The 16257-nt window shown below is 39.7% G+C and overlaps 1 protein-coding gene across 1 annotated transcript in view; it reads left to right on the top strand.

The window, feature by feature from the left end:
• The first annotated feature begins 543 nt into the window (after positions 1-543).
• DKK2 (dickkopf WNT signaling pathway inhibitor 2) overlaps positions 544-16257 on the top strand; it is a 40341-nt gene continuing 24627 nt past the window's right edge. Inside the window, exons 1-2 of the mRNA XM_010017050.1 lie at positions 544-758; positions 4822-4837. Of these exons, the coding sequence (XP_010015352.1) occupies positions 544-758; positions 4822-4837 (231 nt within the window). The remainder of the gene's footprint in view (positions 759-4821; positions 4838-16257) is intronic.

The following is a 16257-nucleotide window of genomic DNA, read 5'->3' on the forward strand; positions in this document are numbered from 1 at the left end:
AAGCCCAGCTTTTGCCGGTGCTGCTTGGATTGGATCTGGTTTGAGTTTCCTCTCTGCTGGCTTATGCAGCAAGAGAGGAGGAGTGGGGGGAAGTAACTTGCTCAGTCTTCCTCTGAAACTCAAGCAAACGTGCTGGTGCCTGCACTGGTGGGGAGCTGCCCTGGGTGCAGTTGCCTCCTGGCTTATTGCTCTCACTTCCTAAAGAACTGCCTGGACTTCTCGAGGACCTGAAGGAAAAAGCATCACTTCACAGATCAGAGAGTTGCTCAGTGACTATAGACTTGACAGTTGTTCGGGTTTTTTTTCTAGGGGATTCTTTTTTTAATTATTTTTCTCCTGTATTTCTCAGAACAGCGGTTCCTTGAGTGTGTGGCATTGAAATCCATTGCTTTGTTAACAACTTTGGGAGATATTTTATTTTATTTTTTTTTTCCTTCTCTCTTTTGCTTTCTTTGCCTTAAAAAAACCAACCAACCAACCAACCAAACAAAAAAAAAAAAAACCAGAAAAGAAAGAAAAATAATCCTTTTGGGGGGAGGGGAGATGATCGTGCTGATGTGGAATAAGTGCTCCTGCTGTCTCCTCTTACTAGCCGCGGTCCTGATCGTGGAGAGCTCCCAGCTAGACAGCTCCAGCTCCAAGGTGAACTCCATCAAGTCCACCCTGACGGGGGAGGCTCCAACTCAGGCAACCAACAGATCTGCAGGCATCCACCAGGGACTGATACTTGCTAGCAGTAAGAAGGGCAAAATCCTGGAGCAGATGGGGAAACCTCCCAAGCACTATCACCGGCAAGGAGAGGTAGGACATCGCTTCATTGCTCGAGTGTCTGTCTGTCTGTCTTCATGCTATATGCAAGTAATTGCTAGTCTTCCCTCTCATTGTTTTCAAAGCTTTCCTGTGTTAAATTAATTAATTAATTTACTTCTTCAGGGTTGTCTGGAACCATAACATCTCGTAATTGGTGTTAAGAACTGTGCAAGTTGGAGTTGGAAGGTTTTAAACCTTTCCATCTTCTCTGTAGAGTTCATAATTGATGGAAGAAAGAGTAATCTAAAAAAATAATACTATCTTCAGCAGTTCTTTGTTTGACTTCTTCAAAGGGTTGCTAGAAGTAAAGGAAGAAATTTCTTGCTAACTCTCAGACACTAAATTCATTGAATTTGAATAGCTGGGGAAAATTTGAGCATGAAGTGGCAACTGTGTTTACAGCAGTGAAACAACCTTGGTTATAAAAATCACACCTGGCAAGTTGATCTTTGTTATCTTTCTCCATGGTAAGAGTTAAAAAAAAGATACTGTCCCAGTGGAATAGATTATGGCACATTCATTTGCTTAATAAGACAGAAAATTAAACTCTAGGTTTCTTGTCCAGAATATGTACCAGTGGTTGTGGAAGTTTTGTTTGGTTATGTCCAGCTGAGATAAGTAGGGATTAACAGCCCTGAAAACGAAGTGTGTGAGGAAGAAAGAAACTTTATGAAAAAAAGATCCCGGCTTGCTTATGCTGTCTTCTTTCCTCTTGACCCTGCTTGGAAATTTGGAAGTCTGGTAGAAAATCATCTTCATTCAGCTATCGTAGTGGTAAACTACAAAGCAGTATTTTAAGCCATCAGTCCTCCACTACCCTATCAGGTCTCAGTGGGGCTGGTAGGATTGTTGCGCATTCTGGTGTTGAAGGAGGTAGGTTTCTTCAGAAAATATAGATTTTTTTTTTTTTTTTAATACTACTGGGTATTATTAGTGCCTCTAAATACAGCTGCTTTTCATAAGCAACAAATAGTTGTAGCAGCAAGGGAGCTGCCAACATTCAGCACTGGAAACAGCAAAATACTCAGTGCCTGAAGGGTCTGTGTCTTGCCTACATTTTCCTTAAAGCAGCAGAGAAGCTGCAAATTCAAGTAATCCACTGAAAGTGTTTCACATCAGCTTCCTAATAACTGAATGTTATCATCTGGTTTTGTGTGCAGGAGTAATAACAGTGGTGGTAGTTTTGTTTTTTTTTTTTGTGTGAGAAATTTGGTTTTTAAACTCCTCCAAGTTTTCTTTCCTTAGCCACTCAATTGTTTTATAATTTACCCAGAATCTGGTCACCTCTCCTTACCTGTGGGCAAAGTATGGTAACAGATGCTGTGCTGAAGTTTCATATTACTAAAGTACTGTGCTCTTTCCTAATGCACATTGTAATAATTACTGTGTTAAATCACCTTGAGTAAATACAGGAGCACGGTGTTCTTTCTTATATGTTCTCCTTGTGCTTTCTTTTGTTTTCTGTATATTCATAAAAAGCCAGTATATAAGACCTATTATCCAACTGAGAGTTGTTTCAATCTCATCAGTTTCCATGTGGGTACTTGCGGGGTTATGCTTTACAGTCCCAAACATGATATATAATTTGTGTCTTTTGGAAAATCTTGCTACCTTTCCGTATGTACAACATCCTTAGCACTTCAATGTGTATTCAACACAAGTCGAGAACAATTGATTATATGTCACCGAGTTCCTGGGAAACAGTTGCACTGTTCACCAGTTGCATTTGTAGGATTTGCCCCTTACTTCCCAACCTGGATAGTTTGCTGGGGACTTATAGTTACTGGCAAGAACTCACAAAGTGCACTACAAGTCACTGGAAGTACCTGTAGTGATAGAAGAGATAGCATGCACGTTAAGGTGTCCTGTTTGTAGCACAAGCAAAGACCTCTGTAGAATCAGTGATTTGGACTCCTGGAGGCAAAGTCTGGCCTCCCATTAAGGGCTGTTGGTGCTGATTTCACCCTCTCACTGAGAATCCATCCCCAGCTCCTGCACAGATGTAGTCTGTGAAAATGATTCAGATTTGCTACCAATAATTGTAGATGCTACTTTCGGCCATCTGCCTGAAACAAAAAAATTAACACTGAATTGCAATACAAAGAAGAAAAGGGAAGAGAAGTGAAGGGATGGAAGGGAAGGGAGAAAAGAGAAGAAAACAGAGAAGAGAGAGAAAAGAGAGATGAGAAATAAAAAAGTAGCTTTTGTGATAATGCTTTATCTTTGGTGATACTTCCAGTTGCAGGGTTGGTAAGCCACTGCATTTTTTAACAGTGGTGTCACACATCTCAACCAGCTAAGACATGACATTTTCATAATTCTTTTTCAAGTACCTTCTTATTAGGTTAGTACTTGATTTGTTTAGATTATGGGATTTTGTACTGAAGTTTTCCATGCTGTTTGCTAAAAGAACAGGCCTATGCTTTTCCTTCTAAAATAATCTGTTGCATGAGTAGAATTTATAAAGTGTCAAAAGTAGGGCTACATTTTATGTCATGGTAGCATTAAATGATGAGTTGAGTGTCCTGTTTACAATTAGGAAATAGTTTTAGTAAGGACAAGGATATGCAACTTAAAGGAAAATTGATAGAATTTTGCTGTTGTGACAGCTCCGAGCTGTGCATTCAACCGTCTGCAGATACACATAGTGGAAATTGGAGGGAACTCACCAAAACTGATGAAAAGCCTATCAGCCAGCAGCCTATTCATTTTTCAATTATGTTAATTCTCTGGACTCAGAGCAACTTGGGAGTCTTTAATCAGCAATAAATCAACAGATACAATAGTTCATGGCTTATCTAGAGTGTTGATGTCTTTCAGCTGGTAGTTACAGTGCTTCTGCCCAGAAAGGGAAGATCTGGAGCTCCTTTGTCAGGCAAAGTTCCAGTTCAAATTAATGAAAATACTCACATGAGCAAAGCAAGCTGATACGACTTGCTGGAAGGACTGGCGGGGCAAATGTGGATTTTAGTAAGACTTAAGTTTTATGTCTTTCCGAGGAATATTATTTATTTTCTGTTCTTATTCCCTTTACTGCCTTGGATCAGCAGTGCTAAATCGGTGAGATTTCACTGTCTTCACTGTTCCTTGCTGTCTCTCCCGTTTTCCCCTTTCTGCAAACTGTTAATGTTTTCTGAATTTCACAAAGAATCGGAAAGTATCTACAGCATTTGCACAAGGGAAAAATTTGCTTAGAATACAGTGCATGTTAGACTAGGTTACTTTTTAGGGTGGTCAGTACTATACAGTGTCTAGCACTAATTTCCTTTCAAAACTTGATTTAGAGAGCTGTTTCTAGGAACACGTAAAACCTCTGTATTGTGGCCTCTCTGGGAAATTGTTCTGGATGTATCGTCTCTCTAAATAAATATGATATAGTGAATAGAGTCATAAATGAAGAAGGCCAGATTAGAAATGATGGTGAATTAACTTTTCTGCGTGTTAGCTATACCGTCCACTGTGTTAGGGCAAGCTCTCCATGTGAGCACTCTTGCTCAACTATAGAGATGCAGTTTGAAAGGGAAAATCCCACATATTGTAGCTGTGATGGAAAGGCATAACCTTTCCAGAGATTCCTGAATGATTGCTTTGCAAACTCGTTATTTCACTTCACCATCTTTTTCACTTCTTGCCTCTGGGATACATTCCCCTCCAGCAGTACTGGTGTTTGCACTCCACAGTTAACCACCTATAATGATCTAGTAGGCTGAGACCTACCAAACTTTATTTCCAGACATTTTCCTTCTTTAATCCATAGGTACTTTCTTCTGCCCTTTCCAAGTCCTGGCCACAAGCCATTGTTTCAGCTCTTTCCCCAGCAAGATGTGTCTCTAGTTTCCTTTGCTGCTGCATAGCTGGTTGGGTTTGTGCTTCCTGCTGGGACTGTCCCTCCCTCTTTCTACACAGACGGGAGCAGCAGCAATGAAGGGAACTGGGACGGCCAAGAGAGGGGGCTGGCACAACTGTGGGGCTGAATGGGAGATAATGGGGTCTGGAAAAGGGAGAGAAGAGTGAAAATCTGGGACAAGTTTCAACACTGCAGAGGCACAATAGGCAGATATTAGATCAGCCTTTGTATTCCAAATATATTCAGTTTAATAATTTCTTTTTTTTTTTTTTTTCCCAAACTGTATGACAGCTTGAACTAAGAGGCTTGAGACCACAGAAATCAAACCAAAAAGGCATTAATCCAAATGGCTACATTGATACTGATCTCATACGTATCGACGCATGGACATGCATGTGTTTCTTGAACAGGAGGTAGTTGCCCACAAGGACTTGCTAGAGAATGCTTGGATGATGCTTTGTAGCAAGTAAAACAGCGTGAGATGTAGTAATTGGCTGCAGTACCCTGAGAATGTTACAATAAAATGTACCAAAGACACCAAAAATGTAACCACAATATCTTGAATAGCTAGCAAACAAGACAGTGTAAATTATTTCTACATGGGATTAAAAATAAATTAATTACAATACCTAGAAATTGCATCCAGCAACAGCTGCATTTTTTTTTTTTTTTTTTTTTTTTTTTTTTTTGAGAAAGGAATAAATACAGAATTGCTAAATCTGCAGAGGTCACCAGAGAATTTATTCTTTGCTCTTGCTGTTTGCTGTTAGGAATCTGGGAGGCATACTGGTTTACTGGCAGCAGTCTTGCTAAATAGCTGAGTGGCTTGTCTCTTCATTGCAAAAATGGGATGCAGAGTATTATCTCCTTCCTGGGTCATCCTTGGTGTCCCCTTCAATTTGTTACTGTTATTTGACTTCTTAATATAGAGAAAAAGCTCCTATAAAGTGGTTTTAATACAACTATTTCCTATTAATGTTGCAACAATGCCTAGAAATCTTCCAGGTCTTTGATGAACTATTTGCTGTGCAAATACAAAAAGTTTGTTTCTGTCTGGAAAGTCTGTCAGAGTCCAAGGATAACACAAAAGATGATGAAGCATGGTTACATTTGCCCTCAGAAAAAAATGAGTCTGATTAACTCATTATGTTTGATTAACTGATGCTTTGCAGATGCAAATATAGCACAAGTTTAATTTTGATTTTAATTACCTCAACACCGGATGTATCTTGCAAGCACTTCATATCTCATGGTTTGTCAGTTGAGCCTTTGGTTCTTTTACAGTTGTACTTACAAGTGCCTCGCCCTGGAAATGTCTTTTAGAAGGGATTTAACTCTGCAGAGGAGGAGTTCCATGAAGCTCCTGCTCCTGTTTGTTTTTTGAGCATTGCTTTTCTCTTTAGGTTTTGTGTAGCTAAGAATTTTTTAAAGTGTATTCAAACAAGTTTTATGTAAAAATATTAACTTGGAGAGCACCTTCAAAGCAGAGACCTTCTCTTCCTTCTTGGACTTGCCAAAGTCCCTGCCAAGCTCATGCTACCCCCTCATGTACACACTGATTGTGGCTGACAAGAGTCAGGGTGCAATGAGTCAGACTTGGACCCAGACTGCAGCTCCCACTTGGCTCGTTGTTAGCATGTGGCTTGTCAGCATGTCCGCTATGGTGCTGGGGAGGTTCATGTTGATGTCGGCACTGCAGTCGTTAGGCATTTATGATAGATTTGAGGAGCTGAAGTTTGTATGACACTACAGAAATAGGGAAGAAAACCAGAAGCTGCTTCTATGCTTTTCCTGCATTGGTAAAACTCGAAGTGTATTTCTTTTTTTGTCTTTTTGGAGAATTGGGGATGATTCTTTGGAAAACTTTATCTTTCGGTGCTGTGTTCTAGGCTGTGTTTCAGGTACCTTTAGGTTGAAAACAGCTTCTATGAGCTTCATATCCATCCATGTGAAAAGCCCATACGAAAGCCAAGATCAGAAGGTTTGTTTTGTTACCTTATTAAAAATCATTTTTAACTGCAAAGGTTTTTATTTCTATTAGAGAACACATTCATCTCTTCTTTTTTGACCAAATATAAGATGTGCAATGATTGTGTGTGTTTCCAAACTCTTTTTTTCCAGTATAATTTTTCTCTTTGTGGTTGAAAGACAGATTTATTTGAATGGAAAAATTTGTTAAATGAAATTTACAATGAAATGTGAAAACAGGTGAATTTGTGATACTTCCAAGGTCATTCCAGAATCCTTTGCTCTAGAATGAGCTACAGAAAGTAGTGCTAGAGAGAGAGATGACATAAAAGGATACACATGGCCATACTAAATGACCAAAGCACAGCAGTTTTCAAGTAAAATAATGAGCTTTGTTCATTGTAGTTACAGCTTTCCTGGGATTGGCCTTAAATCCATCTACTATCTATATATTTGTGTTCACACAAACAGAAATGAAAATGAATGGATATAAATACACAGTGAGAGCAAGGAGGTCACTCATTTAGCAGCTAAAGGAAAGACTGGAATAATTCTACCAAAAAAAAAAGTAATTAAGAGTTGTTGGGTTTCCCTCCCTCAAAGCACATAAGCACATGATTCAGCCCCTTGGGACTTTCTTAAAGCTAAGCTTTGATATGATTGAATTTTCATATGCACAGCAATGAATCTTGGAGACATGCATGTTGCACATATGTAGTGCAAATGGCATTGGCTTAGCATTTTTAGCAGTATGTGAAGGTGGACTGTTCTGCACATGCTCGGGAATGAAGTGTTGCTTCACTCTGCAAGCTGTCTGCCTCATTCTCTGTGCATCATGTAAGTGTGAACCAGGCTGTGCATGCTTTTAAAAGCATATTTATCGGTCCAGTGAATGAGAGGACAGGGTTCAGTTCTACGTGTTTTGGCAGCTTGCGTTGAGTGAAGCAGTAATTTGCTGTCAGTGTGATTTCTTCCCCACAAGTCTGAAATGCATAAAGCGGAGATCTCTTAAAAGGAATTTCAAACAGAATATGTTTATGTTGCAGCAGGAAACTTGTATTCTTGGAATCTCATTCTTAACTAGAACGGCATCGGGGAAAGTAATGCATCTGATGGGGGACAAGCTCCGTTATTTTTCCTTTTGCACAGAGCCAAGTAGTTTCCAGAATTGATTCTTTTGCTATGTGTTTCTACAGAAAATGGTGCACGTCTTCTTGACAGCCTGCAAAGATCCTAAAGCTGGACACTTTGCTGTCAAAAAAGGTCTCCAGAAGCGAGGGAGAGAACTGTATGTAAAACCACTAACAGAAATGCAAAATGCTAACCCTGACTAATCTAGTTGGCATTAACTTAATTCATTTTCAGAAGTATAAGAAAGATTTACACTGTCCAAAACCAAAATAAATAAAAAAGGTAATGACAGATGCGCTACCATCTTGTATTTAACCTATTTGCTTTCATATGACTTCCTCCCCTCCTTGTGGTATCTTTATTTTATATATTCTTTTATTGTCAGCAAAACTCTAGTATTTCATGAAGTACAGCTACAGTACTCTTGATCGCCAACGTCAAATATTCATGTCATCTCAAAAGAAGCCATAGAAATCTAGGTCCAGCATTTAACTGTGTTTGGTTCCCATCTCAAATAGCTTAGGTTGTTTTCTGAAGTCACTACTGAAAATAGATTTTGGGCTTCCCAATGTTGCAAGTTCTAAGAAAGACTCCACCTGCCACCTGCTCTTTCAGCTAATTTGCTGGTGTACCTGAGTGCTTTCCTCAGTTTTCTTACTGCAGAGTTCATGTGGAGTATAACGCAAAGGTGCTTTGGCTTATACGGTCTCTATTCGAAGCTCTGTTGTAGAACACAGGTTTAAAAGGAGAAAACAGTCTGTCCAATATGACATAGAGCTACAAGGGGGTTGATGCTGCTGCATGTCTTGTCTTAAGGGTAAAGAGGGAAACTGCGCAACGAAAGTTAGGCTTAAAAGTCTACTTTGTATTTTGGTTGAGGGGCTAAACTGCTTAGCTGCATAAAATGTTTCTGTAATTGTTTGAATAAATACAGGATTTTTAAATTGCTCTTCAGGAATTCTTGTAAATCTCTGCACTTGGTTTTGTCCCTGTTGCTATCTTCCAGACATCCCACTGCTTGCCAAGGAAATGGCTTTTTAACAAGAAGAACCCTCTGGAAATTACTTTCTGAGGGGGTCCTTGCCACAGCAGCTGCAACAGATTGCAACTGAACTTCAGTCCCAATTGGTTTTTATTGCTAAAAGTATAAGTGACCAAGAGCATGCTTGTACTATAGCTTCATGACAATTTATTATGTATCAGATTGTAGTGTGTGGTGTTGTCTAACCAGAGGATTAAGGTTTTTTCTGTGGAGGGAAATATCTCTCAGACTTTATACCAGTGCTTAAGCTGAAAGAGGCTGGGAAAGTCTTGCTGATCCCAAAATGTCCTGTGGTTAGGCAAACTTAGGGTTTTTCTTCCACAGACACCTTGGTGTTGCGGCCCAGCAAGTGACATCAGTGAGAGCAGAGTATAACCAGCACGAGGCAGCCAAAAAGAGAAGTCACGACTCTGCAGTCTAATGCGTGCTGATCCACTCCCTGCTGTGTAAACAAGTCTCCAGGGGGGCATTTTCTGAGCAAGTTAGTTTTGAGTAGCAGCATAGCTTTAGCATAGCTCAGATTATGTTAATTAGGAAGCATTTTTGGCATGATTTTCCAAATAAGTAACATGGAGACCAGAAAGGTCAAGGAAGGATGAAGCAAAATGTTGGGATGGTACAGGCTGCTTCCTTGTGTCTTTGAGCAGGGTTTGCAAGCTGGAAGGGAGTTGCAGGTCTGCTTGCCTTCCACTCAGCCTCTCCGCTCCAACTTCAGGACCAGCAGGGAGAGTAAGGAAAGCTCTGTCCCTTCAGTTCTCTAGAGAAGTGACTGGAATGGAAGGGAAGATGCATCTTTTATATGTGGGAAATAGGAGGTTCTAAGTTTTGGTATTGCACGAATATATAAAATGTGCTAGACAGTGCAAAATTTTCTAAGGATTTCAGTGGTAGCAACTCAGGCTTTCTTAGCCTATGTGTTTGTCTATATGAATATGAAAATCTTGGTTCAACTATTATCTAAACAGCAGTGGTAGACAGAAATAAATGGAAAATTAAGATGCAGCATTATTATTGTTAAAAATGCAGGGGCTATTTTATCCTTGTATTTCACTTCAAGTGTAGAACAAACAACTGGCTGGAGCACTGAAGGTGGAATGTTATCAGGTTGTTGGAAGAATAAGTTTGAAGATTGAAGTTTAATGTTTAGCTTTTCCCTGCTTGCTTTCCTGATTTACCAAGCTGGGCAGCACATATTTGGCCCTGTGCTTGACAGGGATTTTGGATGACTTTATTAAAAAACATTTGTAAAATGTTTAGAGACTTTTGTGCATGGAGATGACTGATAGGCAGATGATGTTCATTTGAAATGCAATGTCTGTTATTGATGGATGCACTTCAATGAATTCAGGTTAGGGAGGGTTTAAATACCAGGCAGCAAAACTGGAGATGCTCCTCAGATGCTTTCCTCAGTCGGAAAGCAGATTTCTAATGAGTCTCATGGGTCAGATTCCCTCCTTCCCAGGCACACTGGCCTTACTGTCACTGCTGTAGGTTTGGGAGTTGGGTTTGGATTTATTCATTACAGTTGCAAAGATGTTGTCTTTTCTTAAACACTGTCCTCTAAAGTTATCAGTCAAGGATAGATAAGAGACTCTATTACAGGCATACATGTGCACCGCAGGTGTGACGGGAACTCAAACTGTTTATGAGCGCACAAAGCCCCACAAACAAAGAGGGCAGAAAAGAATGTTGTCATTTTAAGGAAAAATATGTTTTAAGGCCCTGTTAAAAGTAAAGCCAAAAAAGAATTGCAAATGGGCTGCAGACTGTGTGTGTAAGAGTAATTAGCACTGTGAAAATCTTTCATTCTTCTGAACAGACATGTACCACAGACAGGCCTGGGTAGCAGAGATACCATTTAACACTGGAAAGGGTAACCACTTTCAGGCTCTTGTCCCAGTGAGTTACCCACAAAATCCTCCTCCAATTAGAATGAACAAGCAAACAAAAAGAAGGATAGCGTTGTCTCAACTCTGTTTTAAAGATTTTATATAAGTAGAAGTCAGTACATATGTTGTACAATGGTGTATGATTTCCAGGTCTGAGGTGCAGCTGTCACTCTTGAGTTTCGTGGGACTAAAGCCTGTTTTACAGCTAAAGGTCCTAAAGAAAGGGTCAAGGATGGGCAAAATGAGAGAAAACATATTATTTCTATAACAGCCATGCGATGATATCTTCACTTGTTCAGGAACAGCTTTCAGGTGCACTGAGGGGAACTTTCATAATGGTGATGACAATTCAGTGCCCAAAGAAGTGATGCAACTTGCTCCTCTCCAGCACTGTTTCCCAGCAGGTGCACTTCAAAAATGTGGCCAGAGACATAAATTCATTCTGCCCAGAAGTGCCACATTTAGGATCCTTACTCTGCAAAACGTACTGTCTCATTTCTTGTTTTATCCGAGAGGTGCAGCATGCTTCTGCACAGGAAGCCATCTCAAAGGTTAGACCCTTTTCATAGATAGGACGAATTTGAAGGGTGTTTATGTACCTAACTCCTTGAATGTTTTCAGTGGGAAATAGGTTCTGCATGCCTTTAGGGATTGTGGCCTTTTGCGTGAAGGAGAGAAATTCAGCTCAGAGAAAATCATCCAGCTGAGATTCTCTCACTGCAAAGCATGATTTAGCGACAAGGAGCTCTCTTGTCTTTCATCACCAATGTAACAAAGTCTGGATTTGGTCATCAGAATAATTTGAATTAATTATTATTACAGGAAAAGTAAAATCAGAATAATTTACGCAGTTTCCTCAACAACGAAATAATGATATGAAACATTGGTGATGGATCTGTATCTAATGTACACAGTTCCTCTGGCCCTTCTGTATGGGTTTTGAACTCCATCCAAAGTAACCCTTTTCTTGAACCAGTGTCAGGTTGGTTTTTTTTTTTTTTTTTTTTGGTGTAAAACTGGACAAGGATGCAGAGATGTTGCAAGCAGAGCTGTAGTGTTTCTCTTTAATGAGCCTCTTCCTGACCCACCCTATGTAAAGCAGTTGACACATCATGTGTTGTGCAGCTGGGACGCCTACCCTGGCACATGTATCTGACACATGAATGTATTGACTTTGGCCTTTTGGAAGCACCGGACCCATGCTGTTCTCCAGAGATGTGTCTAAGTCATTTTGCAGATACTGTGGCTATAGTAGCGATAGGAGCAAAAGCTGCAGTGGAATTCACTGATTTAGCGGATTCTGTGAAAACAGATTGCACAACAGAGACTGACACTCAGTTTCTGGATTTTATTTCCTCTCTTCCCCTGGTTTGACCTCCAGTGCTCCTTCTGGCTGTTGGTCAGCATTCGGGTCTCATGTTGTAGAGTTTGTGTGGGGTTTTTGTTTGGGGCTTTGGGGGGTTGATGTTTTGGGGTTGTCTTTGGTTTTGTTTTTATTTTTTTTTTTAAATGCAAGACTTTTGTGATGTAGCACTTTACATTTCAATTTTACCCCTTTGGCAGAAGGGCAGACCAGTTATGTCAGTTGCCAGCTGAAGGGCTTGCGGGCCTGCTTAGGTGTCAGGGGTGAATTTTGGTGAGCCATGCTGCTGAAATAGCATGAGCAGACAAGACCAGCCATGAACACGGTTCATGCGGTGTCAGTGGTGCAACACATGTCTGTGTTACTGCAGGACAGGGAGTTTGTCTGCTCCTGGTGCTGTTGGCTTCACTGGAAGTCTTTGTGCTTGTATGCTTTGACACTGGTTAGTTAAATATCACGCTGCTTTTACTTTTGATCCCCTTCTGTCCTAAATGACCCTATTGGCAGGCAATTAGTTTAAACAGTAGCTACTAGAAGACATTTTATGAACATTTGCTTCTTCTAAAGTTTATTTTCACAGTATGTTTCACCTGAATAATTTCCAGAACAAAAAACCTCAAACGCTCTGCTGTCCTGATAACATATGTGAGGCTGAGGCGTCTCTCCTCCTTCCAGGCTACCTCACAAAACACTCTCTTAATACATAGCCTTAATTGTATTTGTTAAGGTAATATTAAGGTTAATGTTTCAAAACAGCACTCTCTTGCCAGGCTAATGACAGATGAAATTCAAACAACATTTCTGGAAAGTAATTTACCACTCTCTTCAAGTACTTGTGTGAAGAGAGCTATAGCTCAAGTGTAAAGACATTAAAGAAATAGAATAACTAGTAACTGAACGGTAGCCAGGAAAAAATAAGCAGGACAAAACAGCCAGCTTTCACAATGCAGGAAGGCTATAAGCAAAGTTTCACACAAACCTTTTAGAGACTGATGCAGTTCAACTTACTGGTAAATTGTCTGGAAAATGAGGGATTAATGAGGCACAAAAGCTTTTAATGAAATGTATTCAGAACAGTAAGAAGTTAAACAGACCACAAAGTTGCAGTAAATGTCAGTATACTGAGCACCTGAGAAATAAAACCCATGGGTAAAATTCCATTTCTAGAGGTATAAAGCAATGTATACGGCATAATGTGATAGCTGCTAGGCATATGCAGTGACAACTTCTAAATTAGGATCACATTAGCTGTCAGTTAATGGTGAAGCAGCAGCTGAGAAAAATAAATAATTAAAAAAAGCTAAGAGGAACATCAGGAACTGAGAACAAAACAGAGGGCATTTTTATACTACTTCTGAATTCATGACGCTGAATAACTGTTAAAAGGATATAGAAGCAGTCAGGATTACACAGGGCAGGAGGACAGCATGGATGATCAGAGTAGCAAAACTCCTTCAACACAGAAGAAATGACATAGGACACAATGTCTCAATTTGGAAAAAGAATGTCCATGGGAGAACAGGACAGAGATACATAAAATACTGAAGAGGTTGGAAAAGGTGAGTAGGGAGCAATCACTCAGTATTTGCCCTAGAAGAAGAGCAAGACAGTGGGAAATGACCAGGCAACCGGGAACTAGTTTTTCATATTATATAGCTCATTGCCACATGATGCCGTGGGAGTCATATGGAACTGCTCAAATGGAGATGAGACAGACACAGAGACAAGAGATTGCAGTGACAGGTACTAAACGCAGTGGTAAAACAGCTTCAGATGGGTCTAAGCTGCTGTTGGCTGAAGCTGGAAAAATGCATTTGGGAGAAATCCTTCTGTACTTGCCTATGTTCTTACTCCTTGAAGTATTTGCAAGTAGGAGGATGCTAACCATTTTGCTCTGATACATTATGGCAACTTTTATGTACTTATGTAGTTTATAAATTTTTATTTTTATCAACATAAATCAGTATTAACTTATATTTTATCAGCATCATAAATAACCCAACTTGTTACCTCAATTTATCAGTAAACTTAAGCATATGTGGTTCAATGTAAGCATTCGTGTTGTCTTGTTTACCTCAGGATGTGCATGTATAAATATTAGGCAGATTTTTTGCTGGACTCAAACTGTGGGTCTATGACAGTAGGCAATTTCATATCTATCCAATGCACATTAGTGTGAATATTCCCATGAACTTCAGTGTGGGTTTGTTTTCCAGAGAGACTTCTAGACAAAATGTTAAATATTCCAAAGCAATTGCTGCAGCAAGTGGAAAACATGACTTATAATGAAAAGGAAATGGAAAAAAGAAGAAATAGACAAAGAGTCTGAGGACGGATTTGCAAAGTATGTAGCACGCACAAGTCGGGAGACTTTTCAAAGAATTTTGCTACTATTTAGTCAGCTAGAGAAGTAAATACTTCAAAAAAGGGTCAAATTTTCATTCATTCATCACTCAGAATGAAGGTTTTTGGTTTTGGGTCGTCTTTTTGCTTTCATTTGTTACCTCCTCAAGGTTTTTTTTGCTTGTAAATTCTCTCCCAAATTATCATTATTCATCAGGCTGAGTGTCTTCATACTTTATAAAAACTTCATAAATGCATCCTGTAATTTCGTGGTGAGCTTCTATGGTAAACACTGTATAACTCTGATTTAAATTTACCTTCAGAATTCACCTTATTTTATCTTAGACCTGTTAGCCATTCTGTATGCACAGTTATCTTTGAAGGGCAGAGGTCACTGTAGGCAAGGTCAGCAAACTTGGACTTGACAGCAGAGTAAGTGACAGTCATTTCCTCATGAACTCATGGCACAAGCAGCCAATACTTCCTCTTGCCTCTTGGTGAAGTATATTCTAAGCTAATGAAAATACCCAACTTGGGAAGACAAAAGTGAGATTTTCTTCTTTTAAATAGACTCTATATTTATATATTTCAGTGATGCATTAATGGAACACTTTACTAGTGCAAATTATATTTATCACTTCTGCTGTTAGCACAACCTTACAGCTCTTTGAAAAGTCTATTGTTTCTATGATTGTTACAGTTTTAATGGAAAATAATCTTACACCAGGAAAATAGAGAGTTGGTTGGCTCCATCTACCCATAGATACAGACAGCTGAAGACAAAGAGCAACTCAGGATTACAGTCAACAACCCAAGAATCTCCTACTTTATCTTTCATGTCTGTTTAAGCAGAGGTTTTAGGGAGGCTAAGCAGAAGTCATTATGTTATAACTGCTGGGGAGGGGTTGGGCGTATGGAGTCTTTTCTCTGCTTTCAGCCAGTTTCCCTTCACATTAGGCAGAAGATGGAATTGCACAGTCTAAAAAATACTGTGTTCCTCTTGCTGCTTTCCTTGGCTGCAGTCTCTGGTTACCAGTTCTGACTTCATGAATATTGATAGTATTAAAAAAAATAATTAAGTCTCCTTTGATCACCTCTTCCACCTGCAAGCTCCAAAACACACATGTTTAAAATACTTTGGCATTCAAACCTGGATTCCAACCACCCAGGTTCAGTAAAGAGCTTGGCAGAGCTGCTGCCTCTCTACTGTACTTGAAAGTAAGACATGACGTCTTGTGCAAGTTAATTGATGTGGTGAGTCTTGTCACATTTATGGCTAATCCAGTACATGATTTTTGATAGATGCCTCCAATTCAGTCTTGCCCTCTTCTTTAAAGCAAAAGTGGAAAGGAACTTGCTACTCTGAAGGACCCTGAACTTGACTGCTTGTTAAAATCTCTCATTTTGACACCATTTTTGCCAGGAAAAAAATCCCGCTAATGGTGTGTATTTCTCATTCCCTAGTTTTGTGCATATACAGTATTGGTTATCTGAGCACACCGCTTGTCATAGGCATGTGTATAGTATTTACAAGGGCCTCAAGTGCTTGGTTGGTTGGTTTTATTTTTCCCCAGACTAATGCGGGGCTGTCAGGCCCTTTTTGCAGTTTAGGTAAGTAGTTTGATTTTTCAAATTGAGCTTCCAGCAATACTTATAGGTTGTAGCTGGAAGAGACTGGGTGCTTGTCACTTTTGAAAACCAGCCCACTTAACTAGATGTCTGGAGAAAGCCTGGGTTACAGCTCCACTACATTTTCTGTGTCAGTTCCCATTTCAGCACTTTCAGAATTTAATTAAAAACTCCAAATTCTTCCCTCTTGTTCTCCTCTCAAGACAGTGGTATTATGCCTTTGTAAGACAGTAAA

Source organism: Nestor notabilis, unplaced genomic scaffold, assembly GCF_000696875.1.
Source record: "Nestor notabilis isolate BGI_N333 unplaced genomic scaffold, ASM69687v1 scaffold29926, whole genome shotgun sequence".
NCBI lineage: Eukaryota > Metazoa > Chordata > Aves > Psittaciformes > Psittacidae > Nestor > Nestor notabilis.